Below are 17,046 nucleotides of genomic sequence, written 5' to 3' on the forward strand. Positions count from 1 at the left end.
GCGGGCCAAGGGACCCCACTGGTGCATGACTGGAGCCAGGGAGGGGATGCGGGAGGGCTCCAAGGTGTGTCCAGCCCATTTTGCCCAGTCCCACTCAGCCAGACTCCAGCAGCAAGCTAACCTACCAGTCAGAGCGTCTGCCCCTGGTGGTTAGTGCACATCATAGCAACTGGTTGAACTGTCAAATGGTTGGACACTTAGCATATTAGGCTTTTGTTATATAGAATTAGTGAGGGTGATTATTTTGGCATATATTTGTTTATGAACTGTATTTTGTTCTTCATATGTATGTATATGGAGATTTATTCAAGAGTCCAATGGGAATATCCATGGTTTCTTAAAATTATTAATGTCAGTTCCAAACGGAAACAGGCTTACCTTTTGGGCTCCCTGTCTTAAGAATGTGCTGGCAAAAGTTTCCAAAATGCAGTTGAGAAAGCCAGCCCCTGTGATTGAAATCCTGCCTCTTTGAACGAACTCTGTCCTGCAAAAAACAAAAATATAATCTTTGATGTCATTCTACATTCAGATATTTAAACCACAGGGATTTCCAAAGCCTAATTACCACTTATAATCACCACAAAATTATATCCATAGTAATTCAATAATTGCCTGTTACAACAAAAGGTTTCATTAGAGACTTACAAATTATATAACAGAAGCAACAGTCTTATTCAAACTAGAGAATACTGTTTCAAGTTGCTAGGAGAGTAGATTTTAAAAGTTCTCACCACAAAAAAAAACTGTAACTATGGGAGGTGATAGAACCTTAACTAACCTCATTGCCATAATCATTTTGCATTATGCATATATATCAAATCATTACATTGTACATCTTAAACTTATACAATGTTATATGTCAGCTGCATCTCAATAAGGTGGGAAGAAGTGAAAATGTATGGGTGCATTAGTCTAACAACTGCAGAACACAGGATTTGTAGTCATGCCTAGTAAATAATTCCATGATAGGATAGTCAATCTTTAGAAAGTTGCTCTACTTGACCCACAATAAATAAATTTAACTAATTCTAAATTATTAATTCTAAATAGTAGAATAATTTCATGCTATAAAATGGCTTTTTAAAATTGAGTCTGAGACAATGATCAGCTGTGCAACCTAGAGTAAATCACTTATTCTCTTACCTCAGTTTCCTCATGAGTAAACTGGGAACAATCCTAGTCTCTTCCAACTACTATGAGAAGTAGATGAGCTCATGCATATAACGGGAACATGGACAGCTGCTGACTTGCAATGAACATTCATTAAACGTTAGCCCCATTACTATAGAGAGACAGACAGACGGGAAAGTCCGAAGCCTGGAATGACTTCTTACCCTATTTAAATTCTACCAATATTAACTATCTCCAATTCATAAAGCAGAGATGTGGATCAAACTTCACAATGATGTCAGAAAGATGGCAGAATGGAAAGCTGCAGGCCCTCGCTCCTCCTTGGAGACACTGACTGAACAGCAATAGAAGGACCCAATTGCCTTTGTAAAAATTCCACAAACCAGATAAGGGGTTCCAGCACCTGCCCTGTGATTACAAAGCCACGCAGAACTGCATCAGAGTGAATAAGAAAGTTGATTGCATTTACCTACCATGGCCCCCATCCACCCAGCACAGCGCACACCATCAGGAGAAAACTCCCAACTCCTGGCTGCTCCACTGGGAGAAAGAAAGAAGAACGAAAGGTACGCCCAACACTGGTTTTACATGGCGGCTGCCCGAGAACTTTTTCTGTCCCACCTATTGAGAAGGCTGAAGGGGAAGGCAGTCCCCTTACGCTTTGGATGCTGGGAGGCTGCTAGGAACAAAGGCAGGCATGACGGCTTATTACAGCACCACAGTCTGCAGACAGTGTCCCATCAGCCAATGCAGGCAGAGCATTCACCACAGGAAAACCACTAGGACTCGGGCAGAAGAAACAGGGCTAAGGACTCGCTACTTTTCTGAAAGGCCCCAATAGTTAGTTGAGTTTTTTTGATTGTAAAGAAATCGAATTCTCCCCGTAGGAATGACTGGAGATGGTGGGCACAGGAGCTGTCAGGAGATGAGGCTAGAAAGACAACTGGGGACCACACTGCAAATGGTCTGCTCAGGCTGAGGAGGTAAGACTTTATCCTGGAGGCAACAAGGACTTCTCCTCTGAGGCCACCAAGTAATAGGTACAGAGGAACAGTTACCGGTGCATCACTGACTAAAAGGCTTGTTGTCACTACTTATGCTTTTGGACAATCTCCTCTCCCCCATTTTCAGCACAGTGCCTACCTCAATGAGTTCAAGGAGCATTTGTTTAATGACTGAATGAATGAATTTAAATTTTTTACAATCAAAAAGAGTCTACAAAGGAAATAATTTCCCTCGCGCGTGTGCACAGGCCTGCATATCTAAGCACATTTACTGACACTAATAAAAATGTTCAGAGAAAATTATGGATCCAAAAAGCTGTGATTTTGGTAACAATAGTTATCTAACTTAATTAATTAGACCTTTTCCCCAATCCCAATAGTTATCTAATAATTAATTAGACCTTCTCTCCAATCCTTTTATATTAGTAGACTCTATATTTAGATCATACACACAGAAGAACAAAGCCTTCAGAACACTGTCTCCTCTCTCTTTGACTTTGATTCTCTCTCTCTCTCTCTCTCTCTCTCTCTCTCTCTCTCTCTCTCTCTCTTTCACACGCACACACACACACACACACACACAGAGTTATTCTAGCCAATCCAATATAAATGGTCTAGGCAAATAGTTATAAGCTAGGCGAAGCAGCTTCCACCTCTTAGATTTAAGCCTATTTAAAATGATTTGCTCATGTGACACTAATCTTTCCTGTCTTTATTCCTGATTAGTCAGAGTAGAATTTAACAGTGATTTTAATATTTAAAAATGAAATGTTAAGCAGTCTTACCCTCTTGGGATAGATGCACTCTTCAGTCCTCAAGGCAATTATAGGTGAGGGATTAATAAAAGTGTCTCACATCATATTCTAAGCGATATTTCTTTTCACCCATTTTAGAAGTGCGTGCTCAGAAAAGCGTGCTCAGAGTTTTCCCACATATGGGACAATAACAGGACAGCGAAGAGGGGTCCTGCCCTTGCCATCAACGAGTTTATTCCATTATATTTCAAGATTGCCAGAGAAGAAAACGTTGCACTTCCCCTAAATAACTCACTGACAAAGCACATCAGATACTGTATTTGCTTCTTACTACACAGAGCTAACCTAAATCCCTCATGTTAGAGAAACCGCTATGTAAGTTCCTGTGCAGGTTGCACAACAATATACAGTTTAATTTCAGCCCTTTTTGAGGAAGGAGGAGAAAGAGAAGGAGGAGGAGGAGGAGGAGAGGGAGGAGGAGGGGTGAATAGATTGATGAATGCACAAACAAATGGACAGCTAGGCCCTGATGATCATTTTTATATAAAAATTATTCTTTAAAGACTATGTGCTACCAAGAACCATTTTCAACACAGGAGTATGCTAACTTCTGGTTTATCCTTCACTTAAAGTCTCATTAATCACCTGATGGCTTCCCTTTTCCCACACTATGTACCCTTAGTTCTTTGTGCCTTTTGCCCTAAGACTTTCTCCCACGCCCAAGCTTGCCCTGTTCTGTTTCCCTAAAGAGACATAGGAGATTCTAGTTTTCTTATACCTGTCTTTTATATGTTAAGTCTAAAGAAAGGACTGCATCTCCTTTATGATGTAATATACCTAGGTCACACCAACTCTTCAAAAAAATGCATAGTAACAGTGCATATTTTCTATCAGACATTATATTACCTTCTAAGGTAGTTACTCTAAAATTTGTTCTCTCTTACTGAGAAAACTATGGTAAAGAGAAGCTAAAGAACTTGCCCAAGGTCATATAACTTGATGTCACGCACTTTCATTTTCTACTGAAACCTCAAAACTCCAGTCCTGCTCATACCTCAGTTAATGACACAAGCATCCTCCTAGTCTATGACCTTAGAAATCTCAGCAACATGTTATATGGTTCTTTTTCCAATCGATCCATGCAATCAATTGACAGGTTGTGTTTGTTTTCTTTCTAACATCTCTCAACAGTCAATGTCATTCTCTCCCTTGTGACTGCTAATGGCTGAGTTTCAACAAATGGACAACTAAAATATTAACAAGAAAATTTATGGGTGAATTATAGGCGTTATTTACTTTGTTCTTCTTACTAATTTTCTATAATAAATATGTATTATAGAAAAATATTAATAACTAGAGGCCCAGCATATGAAATTCGTACACAGGTACAGGCCCTAGACCTGGCCTGCGGTCATGGCCATCTTCCCTGGCTGCCCACAGCTGGCCCCACCCTCCACCACCACCCACCCCCGGTTCCCTGTTCGCTATCGGGTGATCGATGCCTGACGGCCGGGGGAAGGGACCGAAAGGTTGGCTGTTCCTGACATCTCACCGGTCCCACCCCTGCCACAGGTCACCCTCTTGTGTGGGGCGACTGGCAGGGCAGGGGCCTTGGCCTGGTGCTACCTGCATCCCCCCTGCCACCCACCCCCAGTTCCTCATTCACCATCAGGAGATCAGAACCTGCCAGCCGGGGAAAGGGACCAAGAGGTGGTCATTTGTGTGCCTCATAGTGACTGGTCCAGTGGTCGTTGTGCTGTTAGGGTCAATTTGCATATTACCCTTTTATTATATAGAATAAGACCCTGATTATCATTTTTATATAAATAAAAATTATTCTTTAAAGGCTCTGTGCTACCAAGAACCATTTTCCACACAGGACTATGCTAACTTCTGGCTTATTCTTCAGTTAAAATCTCATTAATTACCTGATGGCTTTCTCTCCCCAGGACCCCCACACTGCCTCCCTGTCTCCAGTAGGAACTCTACCACTCACACTGCTCAGAGTCAGTGTCCTAAACACACACTGATGTTGTCTCTGGCTGTTTACTAAGGCAGAGAATAAAGCCCACATCCTCAGCTAAGATTCACCCATATTATTGCATGTAGCTATTGTTTATTCATTCTCATTGCTGCATAGTGTTCTATTGTTTGAAAATTCTCCAAATTATATATCCACTCCACTAAAGATGGACATTTAGAATGGACCCAGTTTGGAGCTATTATCAACGGTGCTATAATGAAAATGTGCATAATACATCTAGGTATATATGTGCACAAGAGTCTCTAGAGCAGCGGTTCTCAACCTGTGGGTCGCGACGCCTTTGGGGGTGGAACAACCCTTTCACAGGGGTTGCCTAAGACAATCAGAAAACACATATATAATTACATATTGTTTTTGTGATTAATCACTATGCTTTAATTATGTTCAATTTGTAACAATAAAAATACATCCTGCCTATCAGATATTTACATTATGATTCATAACAGGAGCAAAATTAGTTATGAAGTAGCAACGAAAATAATTTTATGGTTGGGGTCACCACAACATGAGGAACTGTATTAAAGGGTCGCGGCATGAGGAAGGCTGAGAACCACTGCTCTAGAGGATCTAGGAATTAAATATCTTGGCCACAGGACAGGCACACTTTCTATTTTAATAGATTTATGCCAAATGTTTTTCTGAATGGTTGTACCTGTACTTTTTCTTCTTCATTGCATCAATGCCAATTGCAGTGACTAGCATATGGTAGAAAATCAATAATGCATTAGGAACACAAGGATGGAGCAAAGAAGAGAGGGTAGGGGAAAAGAAGGGAAGAAGCAAAAGAAGGGGAGAAAGTGATAGTATATCTCAGTACTTATGTCAGGGGAATTGAACCAAATGTCTTAAGAGTCCCACCTGCTGAAGTGAGTAGGGGACAGCCTTCACCTGGTGAGAGATAAGCCCCACAGTAACCGGACAATTCTGTAAAAAGAGGCTCATTCACTCATTCGCTGTGGACCAACCGGACATAATTCAACATAGGACACAATGGAATCACCACAAAGACAGCACAGCTCAAATTTCGCACACCCTTGCGAAAGTGAACGGCAGTTTATACCATCGGTCTCCTGCTTTGGGGTCATTTAAAATTCTGGTTCCTTCTGGATTGGGGAAAATAACACAGGTCAGAGGAAATATGTATCAGGAACTAATTCCCAGAGCATGGAATCACCAGCTCCGAATCCTAAATACAGCAGTTTCCAGGAAAACAAGAGTGTTAGTAAGAGCCTGTCCTTGAGGTATTGACTGGTTAGGTGTGGCAAACCTTGCCTAATTGTTTTCACGATGGAATTTAATCAAAGTGTCCAAGGGGAAATGAAGGTTCCACAGATATTCTTATTGTGGTGACACCTCCTGCAGTCTGTGAACTGGTCTGGTAGGAGGTGTCGGGATATCGGTCCCACCGGTGAATGCCTCGTATCCAGGGCTGGCTTCCAGGATGTGTAATCCACGTGGCCGCACAGGCACAGCTGTCAGAAGGGCTGCCCTCCTATCACTATTTTGAAATTCTTAACCATTTTTGAACAAGGGACTCTGGATTTTCGTTTTGCACTCGGCCCTGGAGATGTAGGTCTGCACAACACTACCAACTGCCATGCCCTGGGGAGTTGTCTGAGGCGCTTAAGAATGCATGTTGCAGTTTAGCAATATCTAATAAAAGCCTCAAATATACGCAAACCCTTGGACACATAACACCTACCTTTAACAATGCTGCTTAAGCAAATAATCTTAGAGGAGGACTTAGGCCAGCCTATGAAGACATTCACCACATCATTATTTATAACAGTAAATCATGTAAATATTGCAAATGCCCCCCAAATTAGGATGTTAATAAAGCACACTAAAATATTTTATCCAATAAGTACATGTAATCAGCCACAAATACATCATTTTTTAAAATGGCATATTTAATAAGGAAAGATGGTCCCAAACGTAATGATCAATTTATGTAAAAGTCAGAATACCACATACAGGATGATTTCATGTTTGTAAAAATGAGTAAATAAATTGCTCCAACTATAGTGTGCTCCCACAGTGGAATGCTACACAGCAATGGGAAAGAACAAACTATCAATACATAGAAGATGATGCTCATAGACATGATGCTGAGCCAAAGAAAACTGAAACAACAGAGCACAGAGTGTACGGTTCCATCCCTGTGAAGAACAACCCCAAGCAGAACTAATCTATAAGGATGGAGGTCAAATATGGTTTTCTTTGGGGGTCACTGACCAGAAAGAGCACACACCTGAAGAGGGCATGAACATGTTATGTTCTTCTTTCTTACGTGTATTTTGTAATGGTTCTACTGTGAACATGGAATACACGTGAAAAAAGAGGAAGCATTCTATTTCAATGTAATGAAGAATCCTTAGAGCAAGATTCATCCACTCTTGACCCATGTGAGGGCTGGAGGGTTTTCCTAACTTCAGACACGAGGCCGCTGAGTCATCCCAGAGCAGAGGGGAGAATCAAACAGAACAAGCTAGGAATGACCACTCCTCAGTTCCTCTCACCACTACAACCCTCTTGAGGTCAGATGCATATTCAATGCAGCAGCCTCCACCTCCAGCACAGAAAATGCCTCAAAATGCCTCCAGCACAGAGCATTCCAGCCATAAATGCAAACCAGGAAACTGAACTCAGCTTGTCAGTTTTATTTTCCATCTTTTTGCTTAGCTACTAATATTAGTCGTGCTTAGAAAGATGGAGGAGACAGAGCCTTAAACTAACTAGACTGTCATCGGGTTCTGTCTATTGTCTCATGACCTCTAAGTTGTTCTGCATGGGATCCTTGCCTGGTTAATAAAATACTGTAATTTTTTTGTTAATCCTCACCAAGGATACTTTTTCCATTGATTGAGTGAAAGGAAGGGAGGGAGGGAGAAAAAGAAACATCGATGCAAGAGAGACACATTGATTGATTGCCTCCTGCACACACGCCAACTGGGGATTAAAATCCCAATCCAGATATGCACCCTGGACCAGGAATTGAACCCATGACCCTTTGGTGCACAGGCCAACACTCTAACCACTGAGAAACACCAGCCAGGACTAAAATATAATTTTTAATACTGAAACTTTTTATTTACTACAGATGCAAGAAACTTAAAAAAGGGGGGCGGGGGGCGGGGAAGGAAGGAAGGAAAGAAGGAAGGAATGGAGGAAAGAAAGGAAGGAAGGTTAAAATGGCATCTGCTCCAAAAGAAAACATAACACATATTGGCATGAATCCAACTCAAGCCTCCCTTCTTCATCCCTTACTTCCACTGATTATTCCTCTCTTGCATAAATTCAAGAGGGCCCTAATCTGAGTTTTGCTACTTTTTAACAGAGTGTTTCTGCTGAAAAGTGTTCACTGTTTGCTGGAGAGCCAGATGATCAGCTGCTCATGCTTTATGAGATTGGCAGGAATGTTGCACAGAAGGGAGCTCCAAAAGGGCTGCCAGCTAGATGCTTGCTCACCCCTGTGCCCACAGGGTACAGACAGGTGATCAGGGGCTTCCAAACTGAGCTGCTCAACAGATTTACCTGGAGGACTTTTTTTCTTTTATCCTCACTTGAGGATAAAAAATATATATATTGATTTCAGAGAGGAAGGGAGAGGGAGAGAGAGATAGAAACATCAATGATGAGAGAGAATCATTGATTGGCTGCCTCCTTCACAGCCCCTACTGGGGATCGAGCCCGCAATCTGGGCATGTACTCTTGACTGGAATCGAACCTGGGACCCTTTAGTCTGAAGGCTGACGCTCTATCTACTGAGCCAAACTGGCTAGGGCTGGAGGACTTTTTTAAGACAGTGATTTCCAGGAGTCAGCCCAAGCCCCCAGGACTAGAATTATCTCTAGGCTTACCCTTCTCCCTGAGCCCTGCATTAATACACAACTCAAAAAAAAGGGGGGGGGGCGGGTAGGAGGATGAAAAAATATCCAGAGGCATTCACTAAAATATTTCAAAAGCTCTTACTTGGAAATGGCACAGAACGCTCTCTTGGCTGAACATCATTGTTTCCAGTTCAATCATCACCAGCCTTTGCAATAAAACAGCTTACTCCATTTTTCAAAGTTAGTACTTTAAGGAATCACCCCACTTTGAACACAGCATTTATATTCACCATTAGTTCCAACAACAACTTTCATTTATCTAGTGTCTTATATCCTCCAAGTGAGGAAGGAGCATCTCCATTTATTATCTTATTAAACCTTTACATCGCTCTGTGAGGGAGCTCGGCCAGCTTCATCCCTTTTGCCCAGAGTCAAACAGCATGCCAGCATCCAAGCAGCAGAACCGTTACTAGGTCTCCATATGAATGGTTCCAGATTCCCTCTACATCGAATTTCCTACCAAATCTTATTGGACTTTCCCCAATTGCACTTGCCCCTCCTGTTGGTTCCATCCCTTTTCGCGACCCTCCCTTCGTGCCCACTTCAGCCCATTATCTGTAACTCCTTGAGCAGATGGTCATTCGTCAATGCATTCAACAAATGGCCACGGAGCCTCCTCTATGAGCCGAGTACCGTGCTAGGTACACACTGAAGGTACAGGTACAGCAGAATGGGAAAACAAAGACCTGGTAGGTGAGCACAAACATAAAAGGCAAGCAAGTATCTTTTGGAGAGCAGTCTTACTGAGCCAAAAAGAAGGCTCCTGCCCAGATGTCATATTTACACGGAAAAGGCCTGGAAATCCAGGTCGATGTGAGCACAGGGAGTCATGTTTTGGGACAAATACAGTGATATTTACTCAGGCTATTAGATAATTATACCCTCAAGCTCTTTATCACCAGGATTAGAGATTAGAAATAATACTGAAGTAAAGTTACAAAGCCAGAATATTTTCACGTCGCAGTGAAAGCAGGTTTGGCAGTCAACTAAAAAGACCAGCGCTAAACACATGGAAGTTAACAAAATGTCCAATTTACTCCTGGAAACAAATAAAAGACTTCAGAGTAAGAAAACAAATAGATACACAAAGAAAAATGCCCAGAATTAGCCCCTTTAAACACGCACATTATACTATTTGTGATTCACCAGATGAAAATTTGAAACTTGGGATGTTTTAATCCAGGAGTTGGAAAACAAAAATTTCTAAGTGTTACCTACCTTATTTGTTAGAATAAAGACTATTCATCTGAGTAACTTCAATTACAAGGGAAATTCATTGAACTAAGAACTAAATCCCATTCATTTAATCTGTGTGTAAGGTTTGACTTTGGCGTGTTTCTTTCACTGTATTTCAGGAGAAACGTCTTTTTGATATTTTACAAAAATTGAATCAACATATCAGATGTGATTAATACATACTCTACTAGGCTGAGGACTTTGAAATCTCAGAAATCAGATCTGTAAGCGACAATGGATAAGCAGAAATTCTTAAGACGTGGGAAGGTGAAGACATCGGCATTAGAATGCTCAATGCTGAATATGGAAGAATGGTCCTGCTGCTCAAAAGCAAAACCCCCGGCTCCACAACATCATAAACAGTCTCCACTGATGGTGACAGCCTCAACCCTGCTTCAAGATAAGAGAAACCTTATTACTTATCGCAAAAACCCAAACAGCTACGGTGAAAGAGCAATGCCTAAGAAAATGCTTTTATAAAATGATTATCTTTTAGAATTGCATTACTTGGATAAGGTAAATGTCCATTATTATTAAAGACAGATCAAATGCATATCCATTATATTCCCACATAGTCCATTAAAAACTAATAAAAGAATAAGAAACTAACAAATATATTTTAAAGAAGGAAAGCAAACCCCAGATCGTAAGAAATGAATAAGCTTATTTCAGAGTGTAAGGTTTCAGAGGGCAGAAACCACGACTTTGCCTTCTGAGAAATTAAAACAATGTACTCCATTCTCCACTAGCAAAAGCAAATACCTGTGTCCTGTTCCACATATTAAATAAAGCACATTCCTACAAGAGCTGGCTGTCAATTTTTTATTTTTTTATTTCTACTCTCCGACTTGGGACAAGCGTCCAAGGGAAAGCCGTGCACTGGCCCAACATCTCTGACTCCGGAAACAGGTAGCTCCTCAGAGCTCCGTGTGTGATGCCCCTGGGTCTATGGCAGCCACAGTCACGGCACGGACCAGGAAGAAAACCAGAACACAGGGGATTTGGTCCCTGCTAAACGCTTGCATTCACTCTGGATGCTGTCCCTCCAGTGCTCAAATCTCACGCTGAACCTAAAATGGAAGGATCCCTCCCCACCATGCCTCTCGGATTGAGGAGCTCTTATCCCCGAGATGGTGTGCTGAAGAAACTCAAAGTCACAACACACAGCATCTTCCTGCAGCCTAATGGAAACAATAATAAACAGTAAGATAATACATGCTAAAGATGAGACTCGTTTGGATTTTTAAGATTCTGATAACAGCAACAATAAAGGTAGTAATACTAGACAGTAACATTTATTGACCACTCTCTTTGACTGTCACAGCAACCCTTGGAGGTAGGGATATTATCCCTTTCATACTGATGAGGAAACTGAGGCTTAGAGAAGTGGAGTAAATTGTGCAAAGGCATGTAATTGTAGTTCAGAGGTAGGATTCTATCCAAGACCTAGCCAGTTACTGTGGCATCAGATGAGAACCTGTAGAAGTCTAGAGGAGCTGGGTGGGCTGTGGGAATAAAGCAGGCTGCAGACTGTTAGACAACTGAGCCAGGTATAGAAAGACAAGAGGCCATGAGCTGCCTTTGTTCCTGCTAGCTTTCCAGTTCCTGGCTCCTATCCCATGGGAGGCCCCTCATGGATAGAGAGATCCCTGTATTCACTTGCATTGGTAAGTTTCTATTGCTTCCAAAGCATGACAAAAACAATGGGCACCAAGGTGAAGAGGGAAAAGGTGTGTAGTACCTCCTCCTCGCTAGTATATTCCAATTATTTTTATCCAGGTGCTCCTCCCTCCCATGCAATCCTAAAGGAAGGAAGGAAGGAAGGAAGGAAGGAAGGAAGGAAGGAAGGAAGGAAGGAAGGAAGGAAGGAAGGGGAAACATCAATTGGCTGCCCCCACATATGCCCCGACCAGGGATAGGGAGCGAAGATGCAACCGAGGTGCATGCCCCCTTGGCTGGGAATCAAACCCCATGACCTTTCAGTCCACAGGCCAACACTCTAATCACTGAGCCAAATTCCAATTATTTTTATCCAGGTGCTCCTCCCTCCCATGCAATCCTTTTGTTTCAGGATATCCCTTCCATTGATTTTCAGACAGAGTGGAAGGAGAAATTTATTATATGTAAATAATATCTCAATAAACCTGAGAATTAAAATTTCTCCTTTAGAGAAACATTCACATGTGGCATTTATGAGGATCATATGCCTTACCAATACTGCAGTACTGTTTATAATAAAGAAAACTGGAAACCACCAGAACGTCTGTCAAAAAGGAGAAAGCTAAATAGAATACAGTGTAATCATGAGGTGGAAGTTGATACAATAGTTCAGAGGAATATGGCATATATATATACATATATATTTATATGTTATGGATAAAGTTTAGAAATATTCTAATTAAGCAAAAAAGATAAGGGCACAATGGTTCACACAGAATGAAAGCATGCATATAAAAGCAGATATATGAGACCATACTATGCAGGCTTTGTGAGTACACAGGTAAGTACCTAAAGGGATCTCTTCAAAGTCTAGAAAAATACTCGGCTCAGTGATGACACTCATTGCCTCTGGAGAAGGCAAAGACACCGGGATTGAACAGGGTGGCCAGAAAGGAGGTGAGCTCTGCTGTTTTCCCCCCATAGGGAGATCTACTCATTAATTACCTATGTGATTAAAAATTAATGTGTAATTTATGTGAGAAGTAAACAGAGGTTATAAGTATGAAATCATAGGTGCTTTTTATTAAATTTATTGGGGTGACATTGGTTAATAAGATTATATAGGTTGTAAGTGTACATTATAGCTTTTTAATACATGTGTTCACTTGTGCATCCCTGCACCCAACCTACATGTACACACACACACACACACACACACACACACACAAACACATGCAAACACACACAGAGGTGATCTTACCAATTTGGATTTTCCATACTTTCTTGGAAGACAGACTCTTCCTTCATGGATGCATACTGTGTCCACGTAAGGCAGTGACTCTGGATAGCCATGCTTCTTTTCTGGGGATTGAGCCACGATTCCTCTTCTAACTGGATATTGGGTATCTTTAAAATGCTCACCTGTTCAACAGAGGGAGGACAGCTTTCTCAATTTCGGTAGAGCAGGCTACATAAAGACTGCACCCAGAAGTGCTCTCAGTCTTGGATAATTAAGAGGAGGAATGATCTTAATATGTGGCTGTAAGTCCTTGATAATCAAACATACTATGACCTTACTAAATGCTGGTGAGGATGTGCAAATGGTCCGGGATCTATGCAGGCCGTTCAGTCCTTGGCCTGATTTCCCTAACTGCTAAGCACTAAGCAAATTATCACCCTCCTCCGAGTCTCCTGTAGGGCTGGTTATGGCCTTCTTAAATTGACGGATTCTAATTGGGCCCACTATGGGCTTCCGTGCAGGACGATATCAGGTAAAATATTTTCTTCATTTTAAACTCTGTCTATACCTACAAATGTATGCTTTCCTAGGTGGAGGAGACATGGAAAACTGCAAAGGCAAACTGTACAAGTTAGAGGTGTCCTTAAATTATTTAAGAATTGAGATACAACACAAAGTTGAATGCCTTTTTAAATAATAGATTCAAAGCATGTATATAGGTCAAAGGCAGGCAGGGCACACACTTGGCGGAAAAAGCCAGTAGGAATTTGCTGCACAAATTGCAACACGTTTTACCACCTGGAAAATAAAAGTAAGCTCATTTTCACTGTCATATCACCCTTCTTTCCACTAAAGAATGTGACAGAAGTGAGAGAAGCCACCATTTTTCCTGCAGATGGCACAGCGATGTCATTTCCAAGCTCGTGGGCAGGAGCCCAGCTGGGCTCCACGTCACACACAGAATCACTTCCGGGCTGAAACAACCATCTGAGACACTTTTGAAACTGTGAATCAGGATGCTCTCCTCGTATGTCCTAATGATTTTAAAAAGGCTCTTGTCGCTAATTTCTCTACAGTTCGAGCAATGTGATTTAAATTTCCACTTACCTTTTTTTTCCAACAATCACCAGTGTGCTGAAGGATTTCAAGGAGAGAAAACAATTTGCTATCATGAAGATTTCATCATCAACACCATCACTTTACAGAAACATACACAAAAAGGCTTACGGAGAGCACCGGGAGCATCTGCTCCCTGAAATAACGATCCTCCCTGAGAGTGAAACAGAACTGAAGCTTTTACCTCTCCCACTAAAGATCTGACAACATATCTGCCGTCTGCCCACCTGTGACCACTCTTAAGAGTCACAGCTAACCATGGACAGATAAGGAAAGATGGTCACTTGATGTCAAATGTCCAAGGTATCTTTAAAATAAGTGCAGACCAGCTCTATGCCCACTAAGAGTCATCCACAAAAGAGACAAACACAGAACTAGACAGGAAAAAAAAACTATCTCCAGGGGCACCTGCCAAAACTGAGGCTGGCCCTGGCTGGTTTGGCTCGGTTGGTTGGGTGTCATCCCATGCACTGAAAGGTGGCTGGTGAGATTCCAGGTTGGGGCACATGCCCAGGGTGCAGTCTCGATCTCCTGTAGGGAGCGTGCACGAGGCAGCCGGTTAATGTTTTGCTCTCACATCAATGTTTCTCTCTCCCTCCTTCTTCCTTGCTTTCTCTATGAAACCAATAAAAAATCTTTTTTTAAAGCATTATTTCTCATGCCTGACCTCAGACTGGTTTCTAGGGTAGTGAAAATGGCTCCAGGCAGCAAGCCCTCAGGGGTTCATGAAAAGGAGGTAAAAACTGAAGCTGGATCTAACAGACCTTTCTTTCTCTGAAGGGCTATGAGGCAAGAGAACTGGAAAAGTTCTAACGCTCCGTTCCATCAGAAAATGCTCTTTTCATGACTATTACAAAATTACCCACTGTTACACCAAAGCTACTAACGTTTTGAAATGAATTTACCTTCCTTAAAATTTCTGGAACCACATTCCGACAGATTGCAATCCTTTTTCTATAGATGATCCCTGTTGACACATCTAGAAACAGAAAAATTTTACACTCAAAAGAATATTTAAGGAAATGTATGCTTGTCTTATGGTCAATAAAACTTTGAATGTCAATCTCCATTTCTTATATGTGGAATTAAAAAAAATTCACTCAAAACTTAGGGTCTCTGACCACTTTTCTGGGCCAAATCATTCCAAATACACTTATCTGTGATCAAAAAATATATGTAAATAGCTACTCACAAGTGCACATTCTCAAGTCAAGGATAAAAGATCACAAATTGTTCACTGCTGTGAACTATCAATGTCAAACTCCAATGACAATGGCCAGTGAGCCTCCTGCTCAACTCCAACAAAGAGAATGTTTTAACCAAAAAAAATTGGAGAATCTGATTCTACCATCTTCTGCACCAAAAATGTTTTCAAGCCCAAATTTCTGGCTACAAAACTTAAACTTATAATTAATTTTATTCAGCATACCTTTCTCTCAAAGGGGAGCAGACTCCCCAAGACTGGAACTACTGTTTTGGAAGGAAGTTTCCAGAACACCAGGAAAGAAAGAAAGAAAGAAAAGAAAGAAAAGAAAGAAAAGAAAGAAAGAAAGAAAGAAAGAAAGAAAGAAAGAAAGAAAGAAAGAAAGAAACCACTCAATAAATGTGAGTTCAGAAAAAGTTAGAGAAAAAGAGAAACTTTGATTGAAGCATTGCCGTTTGCGCTGTGAATTCCTATGACTAGGCCACACTCCTAGGAGGTTTCTCACGGCTCTGGCTGCAGGAGCCCTGAACCTTGGTGCACACAAGCTTCTGACGGGAAGCTGTTGACAGGGTAAGAGACTGATTTGTCTTCTCTGCCGATCAGCACTCCTCCTGCCATCTCATCCAATGTTTGCAGCACATGTACTGAAATGGATTAGCCACTCCTACAGGCAAAGATGCCCTGGTCGATGGTGGAAATTATAATTAATGTTGCTTTGCCACTCTGGAATATGCACATTGTTCTCTCATTTGATCTTCACAACAACCTAAAAGCAGGTTTATTATTTTCCCATTGAATGATGAAGAGCCCGAGCCTCCAAGAAGTTAGGGTATAGTAACAAAATCAGGACTTGAAATCAGGACTTGCTAAATAACAAGTTTCTCCCACACTGAGTGCAGGTACCCGAGAAAATGTGCGTTTTTTAATATTTTTATAAGAGTTGTGGAAGTGCAGAAAATAACCTCACAAGCAAAAGACAGTTTTCTGTTCACCGAGCACAGAGGCCTCAGCGTCATGTAATGAAAAGTATCATCATATGTTTACTCCAAAGACTCTGGAACATGTCACATTGGGGGCAGAGTGTCTCCAAAGGTTTAGAGATGGATTGTGCCCATCATTATAGTTCCCTGCAGTGCCCAGGTCTCAAGTTCAAATATCGAGAGAGAAAACGCTTCCACAGGAGATATGAGGGACAGAGAAAAGACTCTTACACTCTAGTCCAGGGTCAGTAAACATTTCCTGTAAAGGGCCAGGTGGTTTCAGGTTTTGTGAGCCTTACAGTCTCTGTTGCAAAAACTCAACTCTGCTGTTGTCACCAGGAAGCAGCCATAGATAAAATATAAACAAACAGGCATGGCTGAGTACCAATAAAACTTTATTGACAACAACAGGCCACACAAGCATAATCACTTGCTCTTGTCAATACTGAAACACAGTAAGGACAGTTATGGCACCATAATTGATCACTTTACAGTCACATCTCTCACACATGCTATTAACCATCTGCCATCTCTAAAATGATATATGAATATGTTACAGGATATAATCATGCAAACTTGGACAAGTTATTTCTCTCTCTCTACCTTGGTTTCTACATTCATTAAATAGAAGTAACCATAATACCTACCCCATACATTGTTTTGAAGATTACATGAGTTAATAAAAGAAAATGTGGCTGGCACATATTAAGTGCTCAAAAATGTTAGATGTTATAATTGTCATCAATGAATTATTAACTGAGAAAGTGGCAAGAGCATAGTAGGCACG

At 41.3% G+C, this 17,046-nt stretch overlaps 1 protein-coding gene across 1 annotated transcript in view; it reads right to left on the reverse strand.

Moving 5' to 3' along the window:
* The window catches only part of PRELID2 (PRELI domain containing 2), a 47,750-nt gene that overhangs the window by 30,489 nt on the left and 215 nt on the right, over window positions 1-17,046 (reverse strand). The window contains exons 2-4 of the mRNA XM_006777002.2: window positions 14,981-15,054; window positions 12,981-13,141; window positions 379-484 (exon numbers count right to left, since the gene is read on the reverse strand). Coding sequence (XP_006777065.1) covers window positions 379-484; window positions 12,981-13,141; window positions 14,981-15,054 — 341 coding nt within the window. The remainder of the gene's footprint in view (window positions 1-378; window positions 485-12,980; window positions 13,142-14,980; window positions 15,055-17,046) is intronic.

The sequence above is a fragment of the Myotis davidii genome, unplaced genomic scaffold, assembly GCF_000327345.1.
Source record: "Myotis davidii unplaced genomic scaffold, ASM32734v1 scaffold89, whole genome shotgun sequence".
Classification (NCBI taxonomy): Eukaryota; Metazoa; Chordata; class Mammalia; order Chiroptera; family Vespertilionidae; genus Myotis; species Myotis davidii.